This window comes from Aaosphaeria arxii (assembly GCF_010015735.1).
Source record: "Aaosphaeria arxii CBS 175.79 unplaced genomic scaffold BU24scaffold_5, whole genome shotgun sequence".
In the NCBI taxonomy this organism is placed as follows: domain Eukaryota; kingdom Fungi; phylum Ascomycota; class Dothideomycetes; order Pleosporales; genus Aaosphaeria; species Aaosphaeria arxii.
This window is the reverse complement of record NW_022983478.1, coordinates 2,504,659-2,531,931: the sequence shown is the minus strand read 5'-3', so window position 1 is coordinate 2,531,931 and position 27,273 is coordinate 2,504,659. Positions and strand designations below refer to the sequence as shown.

General features: G+C 49.9%; 8 protein-coding genes across 8 annotated transcripts; 2 read left to right on the top strand and 6 right to left on the bottom strand.

Moving 5' to 3' along the window:
- Positions 1 to 289: 289 nt before the first annotated feature.
- Positions 290 to 3,324, top strand: BU24DRAFT_410730 (uncharacterized protein; the record flags this gene model as incomplete). Its single annotated transcript, XM_033526008.1, has 3 exons — positions 290 to 363; positions 477 to 1,246; positions 1,403 to 3,324. The coding sequence occupies 3 exons, from the start codon at positions 290 to 292 to the stop codon at positions 3,322 to 3,324; spliced, it is 2,766 nt and encodes a 921-aa protein (XP_033383390.1).
- A 1,203-nt stretch (positions 3,325 to 4,527) lies between these two features.
- On the bottom strand, positions 4,528 to 5,979 carry BU24DRAFT_482563 (uncharacterized protein; the record flags this gene model as incomplete). The annotated part of the gene is made up of 3 exons (XM_033533241.1): positions 4,528 to 4,918; positions 4,971 to 5,665; positions 5,716 to 5,979. The coding sequence occupies 3 exons, from the start codon at positions 5,977 to 5,979 to the stop codon at positions 4,528 to 4,530; spliced, it is 1,350 nt and encodes a 449-aa protein (XP_033383389.1).
- Positions 5,980 to 6,420: 441 nt separating this feature from the next.
- Positions 6,421 to 7,488, bottom strand: BU24DRAFT_423965 (cyanate hydratase). The gene is made up of 3 exons (XM_033528385.1): positions 7,190 to 7,488; positions 6,694 to 7,130; positions 6,421 to 6,632 (listed from the first exon to the last, which is right to left on the bottom strand). The coding sequence occupies exons 1-3, from the start codon at positions 7,217 to 7,219 to the stop codon at positions 6,611 to 6,613; spliced, it is 489 nt and encodes a 162-aa protein (XP_033383388.1). The 5' UTR covers positions 7,220 to 7,488; the 3' UTR covers positions 6,421 to 6,610.
- Positions 7,489 to 8,784: 1,296 nt separating this feature from the next.
- Positions 8,785 to 10,604, bottom strand: BU24DRAFT_410727 (rhomboid-domain-containing protein; the record flags this gene model as incomplete). Its single annotated transcript, XM_033526007.1, has 3 exons — positions 8,785 to 8,934; positions 8,999 to 9,984; positions 10,046 to 10,604. 3 exons carry the CDS (start codon positions 10,602 to 10,604, stop codon positions 8,785 to 8,787), a joined length of 1,695 nt encoding a protein of 564 aa, XP_033383387.1.
- Positions 10,605 to 11,613: 1,009 nt separating this feature from the next.
- BU24DRAFT_227523 (uncharacterized protein) lies at positions 11,614 to 11,953 on the top strand. The gene has a single exon (XM_033522129.1). The coding sequence runs from the start codon at positions 11,672 to 11,674 to the stop codon at positions 11,903 to 11,905; it is 234 nt and encodes a 77-aa protein (XP_033383386.1). The 5' UTR covers positions 11,614 to 11,671; the 3' UTR covers positions 11,906 to 11,953.
- Positions 11,954 to 13,317: 1,364 nt separating this feature from the next.
- BU24DRAFT_493523 (periplasmic binding protein) lies at positions 13,318 to 15,262 on the bottom strand. Its single transcript, XM_033533977.1, has 3 exons — positions 14,695 to 15,262; positions 13,890 to 14,637; positions 13,318 to 13,836 (listed from the first exon to the last, which is right to left on the bottom strand). The coding sequence occupies exons 1-3, from the start codon at positions 15,016 to 15,018 to the stop codon at positions 13,349 to 13,351; spliced, it is 1,560 nt and encodes a 519-aa protein (XP_033383385.1). The 5' UTR covers positions 15,019 to 15,262; the 3' UTR covers positions 13,318 to 13,348.
- Positions 15,263 to 15,947: 685 nt separating this feature from the next.
- BU24DRAFT_227485 (TPR-like protein) lies at positions 15,948 to 19,942 on the bottom strand. Its single transcript, XM_033522128.1, has 5 exons — positions 19,646 to 19,942; positions 19,357 to 19,594; positions 19,250 to 19,309; positions 18,854 to 19,159; positions 15,948 to 18,794 (listed from the first exon to the last, which is right to left on the bottom strand). Exons 1-5 carry the CDS (start codon positions 19,840 to 19,842, stop codon positions 16,152 to 16,154), a joined length of 3,444 nt encoding a protein of 1,147 aa, XP_033383384.1. The 5' UTR covers positions 19,843 to 19,942; the 3' UTR covers positions 15,948 to 16,151.
- A 941-nt stretch (positions 19,943 to 20,883) lies between these two features.
- BU24DRAFT_493521 (uncharacterized protein) lies at positions 20,884 to 27,127 on the bottom strand. The gene is made up of 4 exons (XM_033533976.1): positions 24,468 to 27,127; positions 24,060 to 24,414; positions 22,946 to 23,623; positions 20,884 to 22,893 (listed from the first exon to the last, which is right to left on the bottom strand). Exons 1-4 carry the CDS (start codon positions 26,818 to 26,820, stop codon positions 21,111 to 21,113), a joined length of 5,169 nt encoding a protein of 1,722 aa, XP_033383383.1. The 5' UTR covers positions 26,821 to 27,127; the 3' UTR covers positions 20,884 to 21,110.
- Positions 27,128 to 27,273: the final 146 nt, after the last annotated feature.

Sequence of the window (27,273 nt, the reverse complement as noted above, 5' to 3'; positions counted from 1 at the left end):
TCTTTCACTTTTCCATTCCATTCATTCCCTCACCCATATCCATTATTTATATCAAGTTATTCCATCCCATTCACTATCTCTTTTGGCGTTCACCCTATGCTAGGTACATCTCTATCTTTATTTAATCTAGTCACTCCTTATCCTGATTTAGCTCTGTAGGTTAATACAATTGGCGGACATCAATGAATATATTCCATCGGTCTTGATATTTGATATACCATGTTTTCTTCGTACTTAAACCAGCTGCCTGTTTATCAATCTGCAGTAATGTGGCTTTCACAAGGGAGTCATGCGCCGTAAACTTGGGAGGGAAGAAAGGGCTATGCAAGCTCAGCCTTGCGTCGCGAGGCAGGAAAAAGAAAAGTATGTGTAACCTCAGCCTTGTGTCGTCCTCAGTATTCCTTCGAAAAGACTTTTCTCAATCAACAGTCTTTCCTATTGAACTGAAATCAGACTTTGTGTTCGATCACATACAGTCAATTGTTTGACACCATGGCATCCTTCGGACGGTTGACAGCCTCCTTATTCAATGCCTCACAAGAGAACACAATGGCATTGCTAAATTTGAACTTTGACTTCGCCATGATCAAATGTGACGCACCAGCTGAGTATAAAGGCCTCGGAAAGGCTTTATCGACTAACCGTAAGAACGCCGCTGAAAATGGAGAATTACATATAGTCGCAAGGAAGCTAGGTGCACTCTTCTCATCGGATATCCCAGACGTGCCCGACCTTGTTCGGGCTTATGGCGAACGAGTAAGCGAGATCGCACAAATGCCCAATATCAATCCCAAAGGCTCAACTTCACACGGGGCTTTTGCTGACCACGTCGGGGTTGATGGTACGACCATATGGGCGACCGCGACATCTGGTAAATCTGTCATCACAATACACCTTCTAGCATGCATGCTAGCCCGTATCTGGAAGCAGAAAGAAGCAATATCAATCTGGAATGAGCTCGTGGAGCAGAGGAAAGAGCTCCTTCGACAGAAAACTCTTGGAGAATCCTTCCAAATATCCGAGGCTGTGGCATCAAGGATAGATATTCCGAGAAGTCAACTTGCGGCTTGGGATGCAAGTGCGCGGTCAGTACAACCTTTACGCTCGATTGCAATTGCTCATTCAGGGCAGGGCATGGCTTCGCACTACCGACGAGGCGAAAAAAGTTCAACAAACCCAACTTCGACTCATTCTAGACAATCTACAGCTCACTGTATCGACTTCTTCCGATCTCCACAACTCTGTGGTAACGGCTTGGAGCAAAGCATTGGTCGCCCTCGATAGCTTGATCAAAGGGCAACCGTTAAGAATCCAAAGCGGAGACGTCCTGCTTGGCTTATCATCGTGGCATCTCTACCCTGATCTGTCAGTTCAACATCCTAAAGCGTGTCTGGTCACTCAGTCGGATCCTCTGATCAACCGGGGGGGATCATCACCGTCGGACTTGAATCGAACATCAACAACGACGCAGGTGGTATCCGTTGGTCCCTCCCACTGGCTCACCTGAAATATTACGGAGACCCTCTGTTATCCGAGGGACATACAGGACTCGGAGACTTTCAAGTCACATTAAGCCAGTTTCTTTGTGTGGCTTTGGGGAGTATTGTTGGCGGTTGGGGTTTCCGGTCACGCGATGTCGATGACGGGCTGCATCTCATCATTGCCATCGACGAGGGATTAGCAAACGTTTTTGACCAGTCTCTGAACCCATCTTATATAAGCGTCCTCGCTTCCGCTGTGAGACAATTCTGGAACTCAGAAAACTTGGAGAGAGAAGAGCTCCGCCGTCTCATCTATTATGGTCAAAGAAAATGTGCTGGATTGCTGGCTCCTGCAAAGCAACACCCCCCTTCGTTGTTTGGACTATCACATTCACCGCACATCCTTAGGTGCTTGCCGCCATACTTGGAACGATTCAGAGGCGACGTCACTGATGAACCAGTCAGCATCCTCCGTGAGGTCGTGACCTCCGTCTACGACAAGGCTACCCTGGCGGGCGGCGTGATAGAGTTCGGTCGCCCAGATCTGAGGTATACCCACTTAATTCCAGAGAAGCAGCTGAAACGCGACGATGATTCCTGGAAGATTCGCTCGACTGTGTGGTCGTGGCAGACCTACGGCGCGACCCGGCAGTATCAATCTTGCAAGTTCTCTGACGTCGTAGATCTACCACCAGGACCTGGCGAAGACGTCAAAGAATTCGTGTTCCTATGCGGCGTACCAAAGTTCGGTGCAGTTTACCTTCCCAGTCGGCGAACAAGCTCTGGTAAATTAATACCATTGCGCGTTGGTGCAGCTCCGATATGTCAAGTACAAAAGTTGTTAAACCGTGGCTTTATCAACAAGGAGTGGTGGGCCTACTCCCTCATCCGAAACGGTGAATTCTGGAGTAAGAGATTTCCAACTTATTTCCGTTCGCTAGAAGCCCTAGTTGATTTGAATCTCATATATTCGGGGCTCCCGGGAGCTCGAGTGGATTTACGTGCCGCGTCTCGTCCCATATCAGATGCAGCGTGGTGCATACAGCGAAGTGTATGCAAAAGTCAATCACCATCCATATCGGCAGATATTGCTTTTAGTTGTATTGCTTACTTTGAGACGGGGCATGTCGATCTCGAACCGAAGACGATCCAAAACGCAATGGCGATATCATGTGAAAGCAACCTATACGTTTCCACCCTTTTACTACAGGATCCACAAGAAACTCCAAACGTCCCCTTGACGAGAATAACCGGAAACATTGGCAAACCTGGGTTATCCGTACTTGCATCGCCAACCAATCCACGGGTTTTGCAGGTCAACCCGGACAGCTGGAAAGTAGTCGCCCATGAGCCATTCGATGGAATAGCACAAGATAGTTTTGCTTCGACGTCACTGCACCTGTGCTTGACAGGTTATGAGCTCACCTTCGATTTGGGAGACCGTGGATCTCGTGATTCTGACGCTCGAATTGTCGAGGCTGCCATATCATTGCACGACCAGGGCAAATGGATTGCAGACCTCGACATAGTCAAAGCTTCCAAGGTCTGGAAAAGATATCGGGGACATCCCAATTGTGCACACACTGATCAGCAGCGATCCGGCCCTCTCAAGATTGATTCACTCGTCTCGGTCGACAGCTGGATAGAGTTCCTAGAGCAACCTCTTTCAAGCGCGATTTTCCGTGCCCAAGGAAACACCCTTGCTCGCCTAGCTGCTGCGACGCCGGCGGAACAGAAGGCATACAACGCCTTCATCATCACCCCATCGAGCTGCTGGTCATGCCTAGTTGAGTACTTCACCGCACACCAACAAACAGTTGACTCGGACATCATGTTCATCTGAATGGCTATGATCAGGTCGGAGGTCGAAGGAGGGGGTTTTTCTTTCTTCAATGACAGCGGCACGGAAGCGCATATTCAGTAAAATCAATTCTATGGTCAAATTGAATCGATGGAAAAGAAACGAAGCAAGACTTGTTAAAGTTTTACGGCCTGACAGATACATGGTTGTACAGCCACGTATTTCAAGCATGATCATATAGCAGAACCCTTTGAATATCTAGCGCATATCTAAATGCTATTTCATATTCGAATCATCTTTAGAATAACCTTACGTTGAACTCTCATCCCATCTCACTCGCGGTAGCTACGAGACATTCCAAACAACGACGTACGCGCATGCATGGCATCGCAAAATCGCATAACCTCCATCATCTGAGGCACCTTGAAGTCTCTCCTTATTTTCGGAAAGTTAGCTGCGAATACGACTTGGCTTACCTGTCGGGCTTGTTAGTTCTTCCGCGCCAAACTCATATTCTTTTGCACACATGCTTTCTTTTTTCTTTCCGGTATGCTTATACCTCCAGAGTGGATGATAACCTAATTTCGTTATTTCCCACGGTTAGTTTCGTTAAACGATTGGCATGAGTGGAACGATTTACGTGATGCGATCCCAGAATAGATCATTGGATTTCGTCTTTGTTGTGTTGGAGAAGACTGCATTTTTATTTCTTGATTTGTTGGTTCATTGTTTGTAACGAATTCACCCTTGTTGCCAGCTAGCCTAGGAGGTATCTAGGCAGGTATTTGATGTATTCTTCGTTTTTCACTATGTATCTTATCACCATCACCAGGAGGTCTGTTTTGAATTTTGGATGTAATGAAATTGTGGCACTGCATATTCTATTCTAGACAATCGAATTTATCTCGCCTTGACCTTACTACTCCACGAATTGCTATGCCCTGAACTTTTCATTTTCATCCGTAAACTCCGTGAATTCATTCCGAGGACGAGGGTGCCAAAGATTGAATGTTGATGTTTGCACTCCACTTCGCCTGTAAGACCATTGGTAGCCTTTGCTCCCAATAAACCATGCCATGCCGTGCCATACTGGGTGAAAAGGAGAATCTGAAGTGAGAAAGGAAAGAGGAGAGATAAAGGGACAATAGGAGATCCATTGAGGCAGACACCTCTCCACATTGCCCGTCGCCGCCTTGGAAAAGCATGACAGACCTATTCAGAGGCCGACGAAGATGCTCGGATCGATCAGATACGGCCGCCACCGATCTGAACAGTGCGCTGGGGACCCTTGTACTGCGCCGGGCGAGTGACCTCGTACCGGAGGTAGTGAGCCTGGTGCGGCGTGTGGACCTCGACGCGGCCGGTCTCCGGGTTGGTGATGAGGGCCTGGGGGTTATGGAGGTGGTCTGGACGGATGGCCTCTGTGACGCCGAGGAAGCCGCCGGTCAGCTTGTCGAGGAAGGTGCTGAAGTCCTCGGCGCGCTTGATGCGGCACTTGCTGGCTGGGGACTCGCAGTGCGCGACGAGGGCGGTCGTGTGGTTGAATTTCTTCATGCAGGCTGGGCAGGACATCTCGCGGATCTTGTGGTCCGTCTTGATGTGGCGGGCGAGGTCGGGTGGGATGGCAAAGCATTGTCTAAAAGATATTGTTAGGATAAAATGAATGAGTAGGAGAAATGGGAACTTACTCGCAGACGAATGGACACCAGTACTTCAGGGTGACAGGGTCGATGAAGCGTTGAGGGTTCCAGGCTTCGCAGTCCGGATCCCAGAAGCGGGTGTCCAAGATATTGATGCCGTACTCACTTTCCTTCTGTCGATCAAGCTGCTCGACGGAGTACTCACTCGGGGCGACTGTAGAGCTCGCAGCTTGAGGGAAGAGTTTACGGGCAGTCGGACCTCCCCACATAGTCTTTACGGCCTGCCTGGAGCTCTCACCAGCAGCGACTCGCTCATTTTCCTCTAGTGTGGCCTTGTTGAGCTTCGCAGCCAGCGCATTGAATGCTTGGGATGACTGGCCCGGGAGAGGCGGGTAAGGTAGATGCTTCTCAAAGTTGTTGCTGCCTTCAGGAACATGTGGTTTCATCACTTCGAAGTCCAAGTCAACCGGCTCGTGGTCAGGTTCGTCCATGATGTTGATGCCTCCCTCATCGTCATTGTCCACAGCGGCCTCATACCTCGAAGTCTTCTGCATGAAGCGATCGAAGTTGGCTCCGCCGTTGAGGAGTTCGGTGATGAGATACTTGTGGGTGATGCTCGCCATGAACTCGTTGGCCGTGATGATCCTGCAGTGATTGAACTCGAGGTGCTCGACGAGGAGGCTGGCGCGAGGGAATTTGCCCTCGCACCCGATGCATACGAGCTTCTGGTCAACACTGTGAGTCTGTCTCTAGATTAGCGATGCCCTTCTTTCAATCTGAATTTCTCACTCACCAACTCGATGTGACGTTGGAGTCCCTTGTTAGACTTGAACTCCTGGCCGCAGACACGGCAAGCTAGGTTGTGCATGTCTGGACGGACGACCTTGTGCATGGACAACGCGTTGTCGTCCTCGAAGTCCTCGTTGCATACCGCGCAGTAATCGTGCTCTGGGGCGTTCTTCTTGTGGCGCTTCATTTCCTTCTCGGTCCTGAAGAACAAGTCACAGTCTTCGTAGGTGCAAGGAATGAGACCGTCTGTTCCTGATGAGTCGGCCATTATGGTGATAGGAAGAGTCGAGCCTTGAGGAGTTGCGGGTGGTAGTGAAGCCTAGGCTGGGGGTTCAGATGGATGGATTAGTGAAAGGAACGATTTGTGAGAGAGATTCGAAGGCGGGATTTGGAGGTATTTGCGATTCTGATGGTCAGTGTGAGAACGGATATAGAGAACTGGGTGTGATGAGGAGGAAGGAAGTGAAATTGTTATAGGATAGAAGTGAAGGAAAAGGGAAAGGTATTCGGTGGAGGGTAAAAGCAGATCCAATCTGAAAAACCCGGCGAGGTGGTAGGTGGACACCTAAATATATAAATATTGTTGGTCGGTGAGGCTACCAAGGTAAAGGTCGCGATTGTTGGGGAGCGGTGACCAGTAGAAGGCAGGCACTCCCTCCATCCAATTGAAATCACCAATGGGTTGTCAATAGCAACTTTAAGGAACGTGGTCGATAATTATGTGCAGTCTATGAAAATGGAATATTATATACAATGCGGTGGAAGAAGCAAAAGCCAATTAGTCATCTGGACAGCGAATTCATGTCTTGCACTGTGCAACACAGGTGCCTGGCGTAATCATCTATCTCATATTCACTTTCACTTTCCCAGTCACCCACTCACTACTCTATCTAGAAAGTCTAGAAACGTCCATGAGGAAGCCTGTTCAATCGTCAGTAAAAGCCCACACGAATCAATCACCCAACAGAGCGAAACCACTTACCACTTTCCCCTGAGGGTAATAACCGCCCACTCGCCCTTATCATCGACATCCCTCTCCACCTTGGTGGAGAAGTTGATCGCACTCATGATTCCGTCGCCAAACTTCTCGTTGAGCACTGCCTTGTAGGCGTATCCGTAGTTCTGGACGACCTCGAAGAGACGGTAGATGAGGGGGTCGCGGGGAGGGAGGTCGAGGGTGCGTCCGCGGTCGGGGAAGCCTGCGAGCTGCGATTCGAGCACGTCGTGTGGGATGTCGAGGACGGTGGAGAGGCCTTTGATGTCCTCGGCGGAGGCGCGGGCCTGGCCGTAGAAGAGAGAGGCGACGGCGACTTCGTTGCGGCCGATGGCGGCGCCGATGGCTTCGAAGGAGAGGTTCTTCGCCTTTTTGGCGTCGAAGAGGGTGGTGGAGGAGAGGGGGAGGCGGGGTGCCAATGAGGCCTGGGGAGTGTTAGTTGAGATGGAGGAAGGGGGAGTGTGGAGGATTGAGTGTTACGTACGTCGAGAGTTGCGAGGTTGAGGTTGGCCATTTTGTTAGGATGGAGATGCTGTGAAGCTGGAGAAAGTGCTGAGAGATGTGTTAAAGAAGAGGCTGTTGCTGTAGTAGAGATGATTGTTTGATATCTGAGTGATGAGGATAAAGCAGATGGAGCGAATACAGCCTCCTATATATAATAAGTTGAAGCCATACAACCCATCACTCAAAATAGAATTGCAAATACTTCAACACAATCTATCCATCATCTGCCGCCCGACAAAACATCAGTAAGCCATCCTGCATCACCAAGTCCTCCCGTCGAATCCTTCACGGCTCCAAAGTTGAAGCTAAAGAATGCCTTTCTCGGTCGGCAAGGCGCCGACGGAACACTTTCGGATTCAAAGCGCTCCCTCGCCCCGGAGAAGCCGCTGTGAAAGCACTGCTCCGAAAAATCTCCTTATCAGTTTGCTATATAGCATTTTGTTTAATATCGGAGAATAGCTGTTTAATCAGATCATGCGAGTAATTACGTTTGACGTTGTACAATTGCGTCATTATGGAAGATTTTCATATTGTTTCGTCTATCAAGATCAACAGTTTGCTCAACCACCAAATCGATAACCGCATATCACATGTAAATTCGCAGGCCGTCCAATGCAGTGTAAACATTACCTCATCTCGAAGGAATTGCATCTAGATTAATGGACATGTAATGCGGAGCCAGAATGTATCCATAGTTGTGATAACGATCTTATGTTTCTGGGCGTCCTAGTGGGGATGTAAGACATCAACTACCACTTCTAGCCCTATATCTTTCTTTGTGTAATTAATTCGAAGCACACATTGTTCCAATTGTTTGTTATTGATATCTTAGAAGAAAAATGTTGAGGACATCTCGTAGGGGGCGTAAATTCATCGATGAATGATGTCGTTGAAGTCTGTGCCGATGGAGACGTTGATGTCGGTGCCGACAATGCCGATCAATGTGCCGCTTACCGTGACGGAGAATGGCTTCCATGCCGTCACTGCGACCACTAGAGTCCCACGATTCCAAATAAAAACATTGATGAGAAGTTCTCTCAGTGAGCTAGACTTTTCATATTACAATCGTTTCCGCGGATCTCCGTGGCTTTTGTCTGTCTCATCACGAGGTTAATGTTAGATACTTTTCATATCAGGGGTTATTTCAATTTCTTGCACTAGCCCGTTCACTCTTATGTTCATTCATTCATTCATCCATACATCATTTGTTCATTTGGCGATGATATTTTCTCCCTCCTTGCTGGTAGGGAAGTTGTGATATTTATTCTGATGCTGATTCTGACGCTTGTAGTACTGCACCATGCGTGATGATGGCTCGCGGCTAACGAGTCCATACAACTCTTTTTGTCTCCATTCGTCTTGGTATTCCTTCTTTCCTTGCTTACTTCCCTCGGCCCTTGCCTTCGTCCAAGCCGACCTATCTTGATTCCAAGGATCGATATGAGAAAACAAAAAGTGGCCGTGGGTCTCTTTGAATGGGCGGGTGGCACAAAAAGCATGCCCAAATGATTATGGTTTATAAATAGGGAAAAACGACATTGTTCATAACGTGATCAAGAAAAATTGCAAAGGGAACTATGCAGTGAAAGCCTGAGCGGCCATTGCCGCACCTAGGTCGACGGGTCCCGCTGCCGAGCCGAAGAGCTCTCTTATCATCATTCGAGACGGATTCTCACTCGTGGAGTCGAGGTCAAAGTGTTGGTTCTCGCACCAGTCGCGGACAGGCTGTTCAGAGATGCGCAGTTAGCAAAATGTTCCATCAATAACGAGTGAGTAGAGGTAGACTTACAAGACACGAGAGGCGGTAACACCACGAACACTCGTTCCTGAACTCGTAGAAGTTCCTCAGCAACAGGATGAAGCCGATGAAGACGGCGACGAGAGCGCCGGCACGCACAATCCACCATGCCCACCAGAATGGCTTACGGCCCTTAAAGAATCCCACAGGTTGCTTAACGATCGCGGGGATTGCGAAGGCGGGCTTGGTGCCATCCGCCCCTTGGGAGTTGTCTGCATTATGCACAGATGCGTAGGGAGGTTCGTCGGTGCCAATGCGCTCACGCAGAGCCTGAGGCGAATGCATGAGGCAGATACCCAGCACGAGACCGCAGAGGAAACCGCCAATATGGGCGAAGTTGTCTAGGCCAGGAAGGAGACCGAGGACAAAGGCAATGCATATGTCGAGGATGAGGAAAAGAAGGTCCTTGACGGGGGAGGGGCGGGAAGACCAATTGTAGAGGAGATCGAGAAGGACGAGAGCGAGGATACCGAACAACGAGCCTGAGGCACCGACACTAGGCAGATTCTCCGCAGCGTAGTTTCCACCGAGGACATTACCGAAAATTCCTGCAGAGAAGTAGACGAGTGCAAATCGTAGTGGTCCAATCTCTTTTTCCATATCTCGACCGAGCGTCACCTGGAGCAACATGTTGAAACCAATGTGAATGAGACCGGCGTGGAGGAAGATGGGCGTGATGAAGCGCCACCACTGGTTCGGCTCATGCGAGCGGTCATCGAACGGTGTGGGATATGTCTGCTCCGGGACACCAGATCCCATGCCACAGAGTTCTTGCAGCGAGCAGTGATTGTCAGCCGGTTCCTGGGAAGTGGTGTTTGGGCAGTTCCAATACACCATTTCGTTGTGGTCGGTCACACCGCGGATGTTGTGCATGCAGGGCGGGTAACGGGCGCCCATGTTGATCAGAACGTACGGCGACGGCCCGATCATGATGTTAAACTGGGGTTTCAACTGAATAGGCGTTTTCGTGAGGATAGCTAGACATTCAATAATCAGTATCGCATTCCATTTTGAGGGCCCTGTGCACCATAAACTTACCATTCCTAATGAGTTCACCGACAAAAACACCAATCTGCACCGCCGTCAAAATGTAAACAACCCATGTTATTTTCCTCTTCAAGAACGGCTTCTTCTTCCGCCTCCTCTTGTCGGGATAACCTCCCCCATTTGGAGGACCGGTATATATATGGTTCTCGGGATCCGCACCATACGGATTCGAATGCTCGCCCATCTTCCCTTGGTTCTGGAGCTGAATCGCGTTCTGGTCAGCAAAAGGGTCGTGGCTCTGACCGTACTGCGCGGGTGGATCGTATCGACTGGGAGCTCCTGCGCCGTGGTAGGTGGTATCGTCGTTATAGCCCTGGTAGCCTGCCGGGGCGGCACCACCCGAGACGAGATGTTGTTGTGATTCGGAGGGATAGTTGTATCTATTGTTCGGGTCGTCAAAGGGAGATGTGACGGGGGAGATTGAGTGTGTAGATTTGTCGGGAGGAGCAGGCGGAGGAGGTGAGGCACCTCCTATTGTGCCTGACTGCTGATGTGATGTGGCATTGGGAGAGAATGTGTTGGAGCTGTTGTAGTAGGCGTTGGCAGCCATGATGTGCGAAGACCGAGATTGGAAGGGAGGAGCACAGTCGGCGGAAGGAAGGACCAAGGCTGACGGTGTTGCAGATGTTACGAGGGTAGGGTGTAGGTACGAGGTAGGTGGGAGTTCGGCACGGGAATCGATTGGATTGGAATGCAATGAAACGGATGTAATCGAATGCGGTAAATGAGTCGGGCGTTCGCAGGACAAGGTAAGATGCGGAGTGGTGGTCGTGCGCGCGTTTGTGTTGGTGTTGGACGGAGGAGAGAACAGAGGAGGTTGACGATGGGAGGTCAGTAAGGCGGGAAGGGATGAGGTGGTACTGCAATATGATGCACAGCAACAAAGGCTGGGAGAGTTTGTAGCGAGTGTCGAGGTGCCTTGTAGTATAGGCGCGTTGAAGTGTCTCAGGAAGCGAGAGAGGAGGTGTGAAAGAGGAGGAGAGGTGGTGGTGTTAAGTAGGGTAGAGAGTGTCGTGTCGTGTCGCGTTGTTGACAGCGAGCGCAGTGGACAGGTGAGGTGATAAAGGCGAAGTAAAAGGAAGTGGAGTAAGAGAAAGAAGAGAGAGAGAGGCTGAGGTTGAAAGAATGAAGAGTTAAGAGTTAAGAGTTACGGGTATTGCGTATGCCTTTGCTGTGACTTGTCTCGGTTCTCCACAGAATCTCCTCCCCATCCTCTCTACTGTTCGTTGTTGTTCAAGGGTCCCCGTCCACTCACGTCACACCTTTGAAGATCCAAGGTTCAGGTTTACGAGCCAAATGGAATGGTTACAGCCGCACCGGATGAAGCCACAGAATCACACACCAGAGAAAAATAATAATGAACGGCCTAATTCTCTTCCCTCTCGAAATCATTCCATCCTGTCATGCTGTTACTTCTTGCTGTTCAAACCACAACCACAGCCACATTCACGCTCATAGCCACACCGGATCAACCAATCAGCGTCAAGTATCTCTCCCTTGTCTTGCAAAACCCTGATCTCTCATTACGGAACGAGGACATGATCTGCACCTTTCCCGTGTTATTTTTATCTTTCGTCCTCCCGTCTTCCCGAGTTTGAGTCCTTCCAACATGAAGTCATGATCGGCGTGATCCAATTCGTGTTCGTTTCCTCTCTACTGGACTCTCTAGCAATTATGTATGCTGCACGCTTTGTGCAGATGCAGCGATATCAACGGAGTTTTACGGACGCCTTACAGAGTGCATATTACTACTTACCTACCAGCGCAGTCCCTCATGAGAGAGACCAACAAAGTTGTCTTTGCCTGCCTCCCAAATACATAAGCCCTATCACCCATTCATCTGTACCGTGAACCGTAAGCACACACACTCAAGCATTCAGCTCCCACTTCAGCTCCCCAGCCAAAGCCCGATCCCTCAACCAAAGAAAGATCACACGCCAAAAAAACTCAACTCCCACGGTTCAACCCGCACAGTACGGGTAGGTACACCCTCAGCGTGGCGTAGCGTACCGCAAACCGTGGCGTTTGCTTTTTGCGCGGTACCGTACCTCGCCGCGCGTATACATACGTTAGGGCCTGGCGACCCAACCCCACTGTGAACTCCGACGGCGCAGTATATTTATCGTCTGTGGGATAGTACGATGGCACGATAGTTCTAGCCTTCTGTTTTCTATTTTGTCGTCGTTGTAGATGGCGTTGTCGATTTTCGTTGGGTGGATCTACTTGCGTAGCTATGGGGGTACGTGTGTGTGCACACGCAATTGAGTAGATGGCGAAGTACCCTACTAGTATCTTCTCGTCACTGCGATGCATGATTAGACGATTCTCGCTCCATGTATTTTGTCTTGATCATGATTTTAAGTATGGCACTGGCGTAAACTCTAGATTTGTATATGCTGGTACGGTGTCATTACCATATCATTGGGCATTAATATTAGCACACCTCTCACTTGGAAATAGTATTACATCACACAGGCCCGTACAAGGACATTATATCGAAATGTGAACCAAAACACAATTTACTTATTTCCCCTACTCATAGGACTATTCGTCATGGCCGAATCCTTCAAGTCTTGCTTAGAGAAAGTGAAACTAGCCTAGAGGCCAAAAGGGGTGCTTCGTTCTCTGTCTGTCCGCCCGCGCTTGGTGTAAGTCCCAAATACTTCAATACCTAGCGTATAGTTAACAAACAAAGACAATCTGTGATTCACAGATGATCTAGCTTAACGCCATCAGGTCTCAATGATATCCGAGACGTTCAATCAGTCAGTCAATCAGTCAGTGACAGTGCTCGGCAATCAGCGTGCAATATCAGTAATCTCTATATATTGTGGTGTAGCAGAATAGATGAGGCTATTCGGGGGTCACGTGTATGGGGAAGGGCCTTAGGCAGGGCATAGATAGATCGATCAGAGCTGCCGAGAGAGATCGAGGCATTATCCACCCACCCCCAGAGGCCTATCGATAGAGTCAAATATCTACCTATCCTACCTATCCACCGATTGTGGGTCGTGCCTGTGATGCTCCCTAATACAGAGGCGTCTATACGCGACAATACCTTAGTATAACACCCACAATAGTGGCTGCCCATTCCAACGATCGAGAGATGACACTCGGTTCGCAGCTTTATCGAGGCTCACCGTATCGTGTGAATGTCAATTGAGGATAGAATTAGGCAATGAATTCTGACAAAAGCACACTGAAATGGGTGGTGGTAAGAAGTAATCGTTCCAATAATCATCATGCTAGAATTCCGGCTATCTGTGTATAACTCACATTGAACATTACTTTGATTTATACCTTAATGCTGGGGCTTGGGCTATCAAGCTTCCCCTCCTCCATCTCCTTCGTCTTTTGGGTGCTGCGCTTGCGCTTGCACACCATGACACCGAAGACGGCGGCACTGATGACAAGGAGACCACCGACGATGGATCCAACAGAGATACCTGCCTTTTGCCCACCAGTAAGACCACTAGACTTGCCGTCGAGGGCAAGAGACTTGACGTTCTTCCCGTTGCGGCCGTAGGCATCGGCACTGACACCAGCAGCGTGGTATCCAGTAGCCCACTCGGGGAGCTTGCATTCGTTGAGCTTGAGAGAACTCACTTCCTCGCCTTTTTTGACACATTGGCTGTCCATGGAACGCTGAGGGTCCATCTCATCCGGCTTCTCGATGGATCGGAGGAAAGCCGTAGTGTAGCCGGAGTTGAAACCAGGCTTGAGGACGGAGATCAAGTCGAGAAGAGCAAGATCAGGACGGGCGAGACCTCGGTCGAAGAAATCTGAGATGATGTTGAGTAAGAAACGAAGTTTTCTGACCATATACGAAACTTACTATGACGCAAGTTGCGGTTAGTTGCCTTGTCAGATAAGTAGACATTCTTTTCCTTGATTGCAAACGCGCTGATACCCATACCCGAGCGCTGAGCGTAGTTTTTTACATCGACACGAGGACTGTTATTCTCAAAGTTAATGACCACATTTTTTTCCTTGACCTGATCGTAGTAAGAAGTATCGATGATAGCAAAGGACTCCTTGGAGAGGACGCTCTCCTTGTTAGCATCCATGATGTAGGCACCAGGCGCAGACCATGCATCCTCGGGGGCCTTAGCCTCACTGCTAACGTTAACCAAATTGGAACCGGCATCTGCGGCCAAGACGTTCCACCAGTCATTCTGGAAAACAGTGAGTTCCTTCCCGTTGCTCTGGATAGCGGAGATCCAGGCCCCCTTGGGGAACTCATTCTTGATGACCAAGTCCTCGATGCGAGCTGCGGCACAGCGGTAGTTTGCAGAAACCTTGCTGTAGATCTCATTGGCAGTCTCCTCCATTCCCCAGAACATACCAAGGAACTTGATGTAAGCAAGCTGAACTAGCGGTGCCTGGCCTCCGTTGCTATAGATGAGAACCTTTTTGGGGTCGGAGGCGGCAACATTGCCGTAGAAGGTAACATTGGCAGGCTCAGTCTGATCCCACTTGGATTCATCGAAGGTACGGTTCGCAAGCATGTTGCCACGAATGCAGCTATTCGTGACATCGGCATATGCACCCGTTCGCTTGATGGCAGAGGACATACCAAGCATCTACAAGGCGGGTCAGTGGATATGAAAGGTGGCATTACCTCATGGATAGATGCTTACGTCGATCAGGTCCTGAGTAAAACCATCGTGTACCTCAACGCTCTCAATAGGAACCTTCACGAAGAGTGCTTCCTCGCCCACGGCCGACGTAGGTGGGCGCTCATCAGAGCAGTGGAGAACAACGTAGCGACGCTGTCGGTTCCTGATCGTAACATAGGTACCATTGTACGTTGGAACGAATGGCAGACTCTCATTCGGCTCGTACTTGTTGAGCCAGAAGTCTTCCTGTGAATCCCATTTTGCGCTCTTGCAGCCTTCCTTCCAGGCAGCATGGGCAGCAGAGGCAAGTAGCGTAGTGGCAGCGAACTGTGTACTGAAACGCATGGTGGGAGGATACTGATCACAAGTGCAGTGAGAATTGATTGAAGCTGCTGGTGAGATACTTCCACAAGGCGTTCATCGGGAAAGTATATATACACATTTCACTGCAGTGTATCGTCGTTGCACCCATATTTGATGGATATACCACCGCAGACTTGAGCATGCACAGGCGGCTGCAGGTTGCCGGATCTATCTAACTGTTCAGCGACAAAACTCAATTCACTGAGCGGTACCTATCAAATCGCCGTGTGTGCCTACCATCCGGAAGAGTACCTCAATAGCATTGGCAGTGCGTACCGAAATACTGGAAGTAGTTAAGTGACCCACACGAAAGATCGTATCTTATCAAATCTTATCTTATCAGATGATCAAAATCCAGCAAGCGAGCGCAATCCGCGGATTGCGCTCGCTTGTTGAACTCTACAAGTTCTTGTAAGTACAAGGGAATCTTAGTTGCATCCTTTAGTTACATTAATCTAACTACTTGTACTTGTGTATGGTCTCTAAATTCACCTTAAAAGAGCAAGGTTACATATGTTCGTCGTCGTGTGCGGATTCCTAATTCCGAATTCGCTTTATCACTTTCGTAAGTATGTTGTTAGGTCAAAAGGTTTCGCTGGCAAGTGTAAATGGTTGATTAGCTTGTCATTGCTTGTAGTCTCTGTTGCTTTCGCAGGCACCCTTTTCTGCCTCCTCCAATTGACCCTGGTTCAAGTATATCAATGCTAGATCAGGCTTGCTTGACGCGAAATGGTCAGCGCCGGGCTTGTTGTCACACACCTCTATCGATTTTACCAAGAGCTTCTCTGCCTAATTCTACCGCCCCCTAGCATAGTAAACCGTTGAGATAAGAAGAGGAGAGGGAAATTAATCGATTGAAAAGGCTACGAGTTAGCCTAACTACATAACTTCTCTCTTGGCCCCTTTGATGTTGAGGCCTCGGTCAATTTGAAGGTATCGTGAAAAGAACTGCAAAAATATCCAGTAAAATAAATCCCTTTCACTTGTAGCCAATCCGAAACATTTGCAAATACATGAGCTGACTCAATCTTTTCCCCGTTCCCCTCGTATGATCCTGAAAGCTCCACTACCCTCCCTTCTCTTGACATTCTCTCAAGAGCATTGCAACCAGAGTTTCACGGCTGCTCTTCGTCTTCTCCCTCCTCCTCCTCCTTCTCCACATCCCCTTCTTCCGTCTTATCTTCCTTTTCCTCCTTCTCATCTTCTTTCTCCTCCTTATCCTGTTCTTCCTCCTCCCACTCTGCAAGTGTCTCTTGTCGATATAGAACGTCCGGATGGCTGATACTCAATACGCGATGGGAAAGGTGTATACATCCCCTCAGCATGCGCAGAGCCTCTACATGACGCCCCTGCATTTTCCATGTAAAAGCAATATTGAACATCGATTTCAGTGTTTCCGGGTCGTCCAGGCTGTTCCTTGCCTTCATCGCCGTAACAAGCAACTTCTCCGCCTCCTCCCATCGACCTTGATCAAGGTATGCACAGGAAAGATTATTCGTGCTGCGTAGTGTTTCGTAGTGGTCGATGCCGAGCTTTTTCTTGCGTACCTCCGTCACCTGTACGAACAGCTCCTCCGCCTCCTCGAATCGATGCTGCTTTAGGTATACAACACCAAGATTATTCATGCTATCCAGCCTTTTAGGGTGGTCAATGGCGAGCATCCTCTTATGGGTCTCTGCTATTTGCACAAGCAGCTTCTCTGCCTCCTCTAATCGACGCAGCTTTAGGTAGGCAGAAGAAAGAGTGTTCATGTTACCTAGCGTGATGGGGTGGTCAACGCCGAGCCTCCTCTTTTGTGCCTCTGTCACTGTCACAAGCAGCTCCTCTGCCTCTTCTAATCGATCCTGATCTATGTAGACAGAAGCAAGATCGCTTAGACTCTCCAGCGTGGATAGGTGGTCGAAGCCGAGCATCCTCTTGTACACCTCTGCCACCTCCATGAACAGCTTCTCTGCCTCCTCTAATCGACCCTGTTCGCGGAATACCGCAGCTAGATTGCTCATGCTTGGTAGCGTGCCTGTGTGGTTGATGCCAACTTTGTTGTTCCGTGCTTCTACCACTTCTCTTAACAGCTCCTCTGCTTCTTTCCACCGGCCTTGCTTACGGTAAATCAACCCGAGATTATTCATGCTCGATATCGTAGCTAGATGGTTGACGCCGAGCTCGTTCCTGCATGTTTCTACCGCCTCTACATGAATCTTCTCTGCCTCATTCCACCGACCTTCGTCAAAATACATGTCAGCAATAGTATTCCATACATAACACCTGCTCGGAATGCCTAGATATAGCCTATCCAGATACCCCTCTTCCAGCGTTGGGAGATGTGTGACTATTTCTCTGTGAAATTCCAGGTTCGCCACATCCTGGGACACTTGATCACATACTGCCAAGACTGTTGTCAGACACCACCTTTCCCATGGATGCTCCTTGGCCCATTGTTTCGCTCGCCATTGTACCAATCCATGCATTGAGACACCTGGCCATCTTCCCTTAGTTCGATGCAACAGGCCATATCTTTCAAGCCGGCGCCGGCCATTTTGATAGTCAAAGTCGTCCCATTCGCCATCTTTCCGAGTGAAGATTCTCCCAAGCCAGCTTGGCAGCTCGATCGACTGGCCATATAGCGTCTGATTTACAATTGATAGTTCCAGGCTGCCTATCCGGAATAATTCATCCTGGACCACCGTGCCTCTGAAATGAGCTAAAAAAGCAAGCAACAAGTCAGCGTGATTGTCCCCGCTTATATCTCTTATTCTTTCCAATGTCGTGTCCCACACCGTCCACACTGTCTTTTTGCTCTGCAATAGCCCGCGGAATTCTTCGTTTTTCAGTAGATCATCTCGATGTCTCTTGTGGTATTTTAGGTAGTATTGTAGGGCCGATTCAGCGTCCTTGCCATCCGCGATATCCTCTGTGATGTAAGCTCCGGCAAGATCAATGGCAAGAGCCAAGTATCCAAGCTCCATCGCAACCTCGCCACAATAATGTAGCACGGCTTTTGATGCAATATTGGCTTCTAGCGAAACATGACGAAGAAGGAGCGCTTTCGCCTCTGAATCCTCCATAACATCTACCTCCACACTTTCGTGGTTCATGTGTTTAGCCAAGTAGCTGTCTTGGCTCGTGATGATGACGCTCCCTTGACTTCCCTCTGGGACAATATCTTTGATTCCCGTTGTAGCATCGTCGGCATTGTCGATAACTACGAGCCACCTATCATCCGTCCTCTTTCGCTTGCGAAGGTACCTGAGAACAGCCTGTACCGCTTCTGAGTCCACAAGATTCGAGGGTGAAGTGACCTTCTGCTCCCACGATAGCTGCAGCTCGCCTGCGCATCGCTCAAAGCTGGATCTTGTCGAATCTTCGTCCCTGGCGTCTATCCAAAGTATTGGGTTGTACTCGTTGATATGATCTTCGACGTATTTTCGCGCCAATTGGGTTTTTCCTGTGCCTCCAAGCCCGTAGATTACAACAGAATAGGGGATCTTAGCCCCTTGATGAAGCACTTCTAATTTCTCTTCGACTGACGCAGACAGCGACTTTCGTTCAACATAGCTTTCAGCTACCAAGATAGGGACCGAGTATAGCCGGTGCTGCCTCTCCAAGATGATGGGCTTGATTATGTCGAGTAGATTCGCGACAACCAGCGTGTAATTTTCATCTTTCATCGTAAACTTGTTCAGTCCGGAATGGTCAACGGAAAGCCCCACGCTCTTCACGTTGTCATAGGAGTATGTTGCTGACTGTCTAGAAACACACTGCGTCTTGTATCAGCGGGCTCTTCGCCAAAGAGGGTAATTGTTACAGGCTTGCCCACAATTTCACTCCATTGCCAAAACCAAACTCTAATGAGGGGTGTATGTCGTTCCTCAAAGAAATTGACTACCTGCATGTTGCCGGTTATATTCACGAATTGGTCGTGTAGATAGTACAGCGGCAGGGCATGAAAATTAACTTCCTCGAGGAGTGCCTGGTTTGAATTAAGTAGTTGTAGGAATCTAGCGGCGAAGCTACCCCATTTACTAAAGTGTGAGCCTTGGTGGGGCGTTCCCAAGAAGAAGGCAGCCTTTGCGTGGTCGAATATGTTCACAAACTTCGGGTTACTTTTGGCCTGAACGAGCGCCTAAGAAGAGTCAGCTATGGCTTACTTTCGATGCCTGTTTAGCACTGAGTAACGAAACGGGCATTTTCGGAGAGAGCACAATCTTCTTACTTGCTTGATCACGAGACCTCCATAGCTATGTCCGACAAATAGTAGCCTTCGTGTCTGTTCCTTGACAGGTATTAGTACACAGACTAGGTATACAAGAGCATACTCACGTTTTCTGTTTTCCGAATCACAAGAGCTACATTATCTAGCAACCCGTGTGCAAAGCTCTGGAGACACGCCTGAATGGCATCCCTCTTCCAGTACGAGTCGTAGTTGTAGAAGAAGATACGGACATCCTTTTGCAGTTCCACGGGGATGTCTTGCGGGAGGATGTCGTTGACCCAGTTGCTTTCCCTAGGGCCCCACGTCGTGTCAGGATTTGACCCGAGGCCGTGTACGAAGATGATGCTCGAAATTAATCAGTAACCCCTCTGAAGCCCTTAAGTTGCGCGGACTTACTCGATTCCATGAGCGCAGGCGGGTTCGTCGTGTGCGCTGAATTTGTCGGCTCTAATGAGCCCAAATCCACTTTTGGGTTTTCCTGCCTCTCGTAACCGCGACGGGATTCTTTTCGTAAGTTGGTCATAGATGAAAGCGAGTGTAACGGCCACTACAATAAGGATGCAGAGCAGGTACTGCACTGTGGATTGGTTCATTGTTTATACAAATGCCCCATGCGCGGCCCGATCCGCGAGCTAGAGCGTTGGGTATCTAGTAGGAACAACCGTGCGCTAAATGTGAATGGTAGTAACGACTGTGTAGTTGACACGTCCAGGAGCAAGTTAAAGTAGGTAGAGGACTTGACAGAGATCATAGCACCAGCTTGCTACAACGCGCACGTTACAAAGACAAGCGATATGCTGTTCCACGATAAGGCTGAGATGGATGCTGAGGCGCAGTCGGCGTCTACTGGAACAGTAAACCCCTGTCAGATAATTCAACATCCTTATTTCCGTTCCAAATATAACCAAATGTCCTTAACACAAAGATGGAAAAGCAAAAAGATCGATGCTTTAGAAGACGTGCATGTAGGTCTGCATTATAGTATCGCAAAAATGAATGCTTAAATCAAAGAGGATCACTAGGCTTTGCATCTTCATATGCGTTACTTTTGCGTTGCCGTCTTGGCTTCATCCTTGCACATAACTCTGATCTTTCCCACCTGATCTCGGATAGGAAAATAGACCTTAGTTTATTTCTTATTTCCGCAGGATCGAGAATCACCATGTTGCAGTGGGCCAATTCCGCCTTACGCGCTGAGATTGGTATATACGATTACTTCAGCCCGCGACAGAATGGTTCTGGGAAGTCTCACATATCGTCCATGCAAGTTTTGCCACCCATTCCAGATGAAAGATTGAATTCACTTCATGTGAGCGACCCCTGTCTTGCAGCCACAGGACGAGCATCTAGCGTATTCTCAACCTTGATTCTGCTATCCTTAGGAGCCATATCTATAGTCCCGTCATCACGCCCCCGATCCAGTGCACCAGCGAATTCTCCTTCATATTTTCGAACGAAAGATGAGGGAATACAGATTGTTCGGCGTAAGCAGGAGAAGAGAAAACGTTACGTCGGAGCCTGATACAAGGTTCATTGTGTCTTTTCAACAGGGTAGGGGAGAGCTGTGAGGATGAGGAGCTAGTGATGGGAGGCGGGGACATGGGCTATGTGCGTCTGCGTATCTATTCAATTCTACATGGTGGATGATCGAAAACGGAGTGTGAAATGACTACGTGGATGGATGTGGTCACTGTCATGGCATACGCACGGCGCTAGAGCGTTGATGGCAAGTCCTCAGATGGCCACAATCGAGTAACGACACCCACAAAACCTTTAGTAAAACAGCATCTAGATGAACGATGAAAAGGTAAACAATCCTATAATCTATAAACAAACTAAATCCAACAACCCCCACTCCTGATCACAGCGGCGGAAGCGTCTCCCTACAATTCGGACACTGCAGCCGATACCGCATCCAGCCCTCCAAGCACGGCGTGTGGAAGATATGCCGACACGGCGTAACCATATACGCCCTCCTCTGCAGCACGAGCCCGCCACTAGTGAGCCCAGCGGTAGAATCATCAGCGGACGCCCCGCCGGCGGGTATGACGGGGACCTCGATGTCCTGAGCGCAGATGCTGCAGTCGAAGACCTTCTTGCCCTTTCCTGCCTTCGACTCGCCGGGTTTGGAGGACGAGGTGGTGGTGGAGGGGGAGGAGGGCGTCTGGTCGGAGCCGATGGGCATGGTGGCGCCTTCTTCGTCTTCGCGGAGGATGGGGTGGTAGTCGTAGGCTGGGGGTGCCCAGCCCTCGCGCACGAAGAAGCGGGATCCGAGGATCTCTTGGCTGGCGAGCGCGAGGATTTGGAGCCAGACCCAGGCTGCGAGCATGAGGAGTGCGCGAACGTCGGTGCTAGAGAATAGGACGTTGTCGGGTACGGCGTAGAAGTAGTAGATGGGGATCATGCGGACGGCGGATTGGCCGAGGACGAAGTCCCAGCGCAGTGCTTTGCGGCAGTTGCGCATGATGTTGCGGTAGATTTGTGGGCACCAGAATGAGAGGTAGAGGAAGCAGAGGGTGTTGAAGTAGAAGGCTCGCGCTGTCGTGCGCATGGTGGTGAATTGGAGGGTCATGAAGAAGATGGCGATGAGGGACAGGCAGTAACGGCTGTAGAGAGCACCTAGCTCAGCGCGCCCGGGGTTGTTGTTGGTAGTGTTTGCACCGGCTGGTGTTGGGGTCGTGGCATCGTCTAATGGATCGTCTTGGTCGGGCGCGATGATTATAGGTGGGGATGCTCCACGGCGTGGAGCTGTTGCTGGTAGAGGGAGGCCTCCACCAGGAGCCAGGTTGGTAGAAGGTACTGGAGTGTCGACAGCCGTTGGAGGAGGTGTAGGTGCATTAGGCGGCGTCGTAGTCGATGCCTGTTGTCGGTCTTGACGGATCTGTTCCGTCACTTGAACCGTCCAGATATCCATCAGGAAGCGTAGTTCGAAGACTACAGAGAACAGCGACATAAAGGCTGTGGCATAGAGCGCCAATTGTGCAGTTCCAAGGAATAGGTGCATGAAGATGAGAGAAAGGAACCCGAACCCGTCTCCCAGACCGAGCATGGCTATCGTATAGAAACTGACTCGATTCCGGGTCGATGGTGTTGCAGTCTCTTTCATCTGCTTGATCAACAGTACGAGCTGCAGCGTCAGGGTTGCAGCGAATGCTACGATTCCTCGCCTAGCCCTATCGTTAAACCCTTCCGTCTTGGTTCCTACGAGATGGGCGAACTCCCCTGGAGGAAAATCAGGAGGTCCTTTGGATTCGATTACGAAACCACAGTCCGGAGAGAACCCGATCAAGGACATCGCCAGCGGCGAATTACGCGATACAGGGGCACCGGTAGGGAATCGCAACTCGTTCTCATACCAGTCTATATCAAAACCCTGGTTCGTTTGCGACTGGTCCGGCTTGGCCATCGCAGGCAGAGATGCGATCGGATGTTGCTGCAAGTAGAGCACGAACTCGCAATGCGGGCTTGTAAACAAAGCCTCATTTGCACCCTCGGGAGCGGATGTCCAGGGATTCCAAAGCGGGTAAACCCTATTGATCTGTCGTTCAATCGTATCGTGTATCGTGGAGTTAAGCAGCTCCTGTGAGGAAGAATATAAATGCTGCGAAAGCTGGAAATGCGGCAGCGCAAAGATGCCACCAAATCTGCACGATATATTAGCCATACCATCTCAACTCCTTCCAAACGTGAACTCACCTATCGCTAGTAGTCGTCAAAACAGCGCCTCCAGTCTTCGTGAAGTGCACCCCATTCAACAAAAACTCAAACCAATTCCCACCAAACGACCCATCGTCCCCAATCACCACCCTCGCCGCCAGCTCCGAAATCGTCTTATTCTCATCCGTCCGCGACCTCCCATCCAGCTCTGTAACATGCACCCGTATCGACCCACTATTCCCCGTGAGGTTCCTCTCGAACTCAGACGAAGGGAACGGGCCGTCGGCAATCGTGGCAGTCAGATTCATATCAGACGGATGCCTCACGCGACCGATGGACGAGCGCACCCATTCGCCCTCCACGTACCCCGACACGTTCCGGTAAACCAATATGTTGTTTCCTCCCCCGGGGTCGTCGGATCCATCAAGCGCGAAGTCGGCATCCTGTCCGAGCAGCCCTTTTGTCTGCTCGATCGCTCGTCTCTTCACGGCACCTAGCGATTCCCAGTCGAACCCGTCTTCATCCCTCAGCCCTGATATATTCAGCCATTTATTCTTCTTCGCATCGAAGTCGCCGTAACGTGTGCGATTCAAGAGATCTAGTTGGCTCCATTCCCGCTCGAGCACGTCGTCGTATCGGTTCCGGGTGTTGAAGGGCTGTTGCTCGGGTCCCGGGGAGTTGATGATGAGGAGGAGGATTATAAAGAAAACAAACGATCTAGGATCGCGTCGAGCTTCCATTTAGGGTGGTCGAGAGGCGGCGGGAGCCATGGGAAGGAGGTGGTGGTAATGATGTGAGGTTGATACCGGGCTGATGACGTTCTGAGGTTCGGGGGTCCGCATTCTTGGCGGGGGGTTTGAACTGGTCATGTCCAGAAATTATGCGGGGATTCACATTCAGAATTCAAGAGTCAGATTCGGAGGGTTTCCATTAATAAGATGTATACGATGCTAAACGAATGCTCAAGGGGGGGTATTCAATTAGAATATATCTACAGGTTGAGAAGAGTCTGATTCGATTGCGGTCGTGGTATCCCAGCGCCTGCCAAAACTCCTATCCATCATAACAAAATCATCATCCATCCCAATGCTTCAGAGCTTTTTCTTTCAAATCATGGAGGTTTTGATCATCAGTACATATTCGCTTCAGCTACTGCATGAGTGTAGGGAAGTTTGGTGGAGGTGCATCGAGGTCGATGCGCTGGACTCCTTGGCGGATATCGTTGCTGCTCCTGACCAAATTTCCAAAATACTTGCGTGCTACCTCGGCAGCTGCCTTGGATTTGGCCGTCTCTTCTTTTCGGAGCTGGAGCTTTTCGACATTGCGTTGAAGGCCAATGCGAACGTCGCTCGCGGGGCTCTTGAGCGCACGTCGAACCTCCGAGCTGATACGCAGGGCGTTGGAGTGTGTGTAGTCAATCGCAGCGAGCTGTGATGAGAGCTTTGCACTTAGGCGATGTGGGAGCGATTTGGGGATCGAGCTTAGGACATATGAAACTCCAATAGCGACTAGAAATGAAGTTAGTCAAGGCTTGTATCAGATAGGGTAATCGAAGACTTACAGCCAGCAATCAAGCCGGGTACGAGGAGTCTCCTCATGTTGTTGGAGCCCAAGATCTTCGCTGCACCGAGAGCTCCATCGAGCCAGCCAACGCCACCAATCACACGTCCTCCAACCATACCAGCCACTGTCAAGGCCATGCCTGTGCCTGCGGCCTTCTCTTGTCGCTCCCACAAGCCGGAAACGTCAAAGAAATCCCAAACATCGATATCGATGTCAACTTGTCGAGCAAGTGCGTGCATCGATTTTCGGAACATTCTCTCGGGAAGGAACATCACGTTCGCATACTGTGTATCGCCAAGGTGGAGAATTCCGATATTCTTGACACCATTGTAGCCTTCAACGGTCTGGGCTCGGGCATGGTCCTCGCATTGTCGAACGGTCTCAGTAATCTCATGAAGCATGGAATCCCTGATGTCTTCCGCGTACTGGTACGCTGACAACAAACCGGGGTATGCAATACCGAGATCTTGGTCCGCCACTTTGGCGATGGAGCTGTTGATTGTGTCACGTGTGTAGTTATACACATCGGATGTAGTTTCTTCAACCATTCGATCGACCGTTTCGCCCGCTTCAGTTCTTGCCTTCTTCGATTGCTCAAATTCAGGCTCCACTTCATCCATCTCCTTCTTGACTCGATCCAACTCCGATTGAGCGACATCTCGGTTGACTGTGGCCAAATTGTGGATGTCTCCAAGGACATTGAGAAGGTAAGTCTTCGCTGGGGCCAACTTTGATCTCGCCCGCTTCTCAAGGACAAATCGTCGGAGGGAAGTTTCTAGTTCCTCGAAGTCTCGGATCTTGTCTGCTTCCTTGCCTTTGCCCTTGTCGGAAGGATCGTCGTCTCCATCGTCATCCCCGCCACCAGGTGCCATCGGGATGGCGTTGCTTGATACGAAATGAACCAACTCGCTGGATTCCTTGAATGTTGCCGGGCTCAAGTTGTGGACCTGCTTCAAGATCATGTTCTGGCATCGTTCCTGGTCCCGAATCGTGTCGAAACCATTCACAACCATAAACATGTACGCCTTTTCACGTGCAGCAGTGAAGATGAAGTTCTTCGCGGATTCCGTGAAGTGGTTGGCGGCAGATACGACGAAGACCACTACATCAATCTCTTCCTGTCTGGCGAAAACTGCAGTCGTCTTTACCGAGTCCATGTTCAAGCCTGGTGCGTCAATGAGTGCAATGTCGACCACTCCATTGTTTAGCAATGACTCGGTTTCAGAACGAATATCCCGGATGTAGATCTTGCATTGTGAAAAACGTTCGTTGTCGATAACAATCTTTTCCAGATCCTTGAGGTCAAAAACCACGTAGGTGCTCTCATCGTGACGGTTGTAGATGTTGTTGATCGGTACAGCATGGACCTCTTCGATCATGCCATTCTCCCGATAATCGAGAACTTCGCAGAATATACTGGTGCATGGCTGCTGATCCTCGGGCAAAAGTTTTCTTCGTAGAAGAGCATTGCAAAAGGTTGACTTTCCGGCATTTAAATCTCCAGTGACAAGGACTTTACTCGACGTATCCTCTATTCTCTCCCTAATTGAGTAGAGATGGCGGATACTCTGTTGAATCTGGCCATCCAAGAGAGACGCAACAGAGCTTTTCTCGAGGGAGTGTACCAAGTCTGTCTGTGTCCTTCCTCCCATACGCAGCTCCAATTTCAGGACCGAGAAGTCATGGGCGAGTTGTGGCGTGATAAGTCGGGGTTCGGGTTTCTTCTCCTGTTCAGCGGCCGAACTCGATTCTCCTCCTCCGAATGCATCTTCGATCGTGGTTTCCGCCCTCCGTGGGGGTTTCGGTCGATCAGGTGAGCGTTGTGCTTCAGGTCTTCCCAAAGCTGATTGCGTGTGTTGAAGTCCCGGTCGAGACTCGGTTCGACTGTGTTGTGGGCTCTGGGGGTCTTGTTGGGCGGAGGGGTAGTGTGCGGGCCATGACAGGTTCATCTCCTGGAATCCCTTCAACGTATCGACAGTGCCTTGAATGGCACGGGCGAGAGCATTCTTGTTTTTATTGTAGCGAAGCTGTAGGACCTGGCTTCGCTGTCGGTCATGGTCGGCAGCGTTCCCTTCGTGAGGTGTATGCGGTGGCGTTGGTCGGTCTTCGACGATGTTAGGATGCCACATCGGTCCAGAGCCTTCTCCATTGGCAACACTACCTCCATAACCAGAATCTTGATCTAGCATCGACACGAGGCGTGCTGCAGCCTCGGGTGTTGATCCAGAGCCTACAGTCATGTATCCTGGGCGGGTAGCGCGAGGGACGAATGGGTCCGGGGTTGCTGCATCTTGTTTGCTGGAGGAACCTCCGGGAGTCGAGGGGCCGTCAGCACCTTGATTAGAACTCATGAGGGCGAATTATGTGGAATGCGATAAAACAGATCAAATCATGTCGCAGCGAGCGGCGCTGGAAGATGAATGGCGGTGGGTCGACAGCTGGCGAAAGATTTTTGGATGGCGACGTCAGTAGTTTGGAGGTATGAGGTGTCTGAGTACAAGGTAGGTGTAGGGTGAGGGAAGGAAATAATATGCTTTGCTGTGGCGCGATGGGATGAGATGATTGGCCGGCCGATTGGCTGGTCGGATGATTGGTTGGGGCGGGCGGTGGTTGGAGGGGGGAAGAGAGAAGATTTCGTCCGCAACGTTCCCAAACAAGTTTTGGAGAAGGAATTTAGGGGGGGAGAGGGAAGACAAGAGGGTTATATAAAAACAACAAGTAATTAATTCCCGACTTGACAACAACTCAATAACGATGCAGGTGGATACTCCAATACATAATTTGATTCCTACCAATAGGAATTA

Excerpts from the sequence above, each read along its gene's own strand:
- BU24DRAFT_423965 (XM_033528385.1), bottom strand. The coding sequence starts at position 7,219 with ATGGCCAACCTCAACCTCGCAACTCTCGAC. Across the intron at positions 7,131-7,189 it reads TCAACCTCGCAACTCTCGAC|GCCTCATTGGCACCCCGCCT; the intron begins GTACGTAACACT and ends AACACTCCCCAG. Across the intron at positions 6,633-6,693 it reads ATTACCCTCAGGGGAAAGTG|GCTTCCTCATGGACGTTTCT; the intron begins GTAAGTGGTTTC and ends ACGATTGAACAG.
- BU24DRAFT_227523 (XM_033522129.1), top strand. The coding sequence starts at position 11,672 with ATGATCGGCGTGATCCAATTCGTGTTCGTTTCCTCTCTACTGGACTCT.
- BU24DRAFT_493523 (XM_033533977.1), bottom strand. The coding sequence starts at position 15,018 with ATGCGTTTCAGTACACAGTTCGCTGCCACTACGCTACTTGCCTCTGCT. Across the intron at positions 14,638-14,694 it reads TTACTCAGGACCTGATCGAC|ATGCTTGGTATGTCCTCTGC; the intron begins GTAAGCATCTAT and ends CCCGCCTTGTAG. Across the intron at positions 13,837-13,889 it reads TAACCGCAACTTGCGTCATA|ATTTCTTCGACCGAGGTCTC; the intron begins GTAAGTTTCGTA and ends ACATCATCTCAG.
- BU24DRAFT_227485 (XM_033522128.1), bottom strand. The coding sequence starts at position 19,842 with ATGAACCAATCCACAGTGCAGTACCTGCTCTGCATCCTTATTGTAGTG. Across the intron at positions 19,595-19,645 it reads GCCTGCGCTCATGGAATCGA|CATCATCTTCGTACACGGCC; the intron begins GTAAGTCCGCGC and ends ATTAATTTCGAG. Across the intron at positions 19,160-19,249 it reads GAGGTCTCGTGATCAAGCAA|GCGCTCGTTCAGGCCAAAAG; the intron begins GTAAGAAGATTG and ends GACTCTTCTTAG.
- BU24DRAFT_493521 (XM_033533976.1), bottom strand. The coding sequence starts at position 26,820 with ATGAGTTCTAATCAAGGTGCTGACGGCCCCTCGACTCCCGGAGGTTCC. Across the intron at positions 24,415-24,467 it reads ACCCGGCTTGATTGCTGGCT|TCGCTATTGGAGTTTCATAT; the intron begins GTAAGTCTTCGA and ends CTTCATTTCTAG. Across the intron at positions 22,894-22,945 it reads TTGACGACTACTAGCGATAG|ATTTGGTGGCATCTTTGCGC; the intron begins GTGAGTTCACGT and ends TATATCGTGCAG.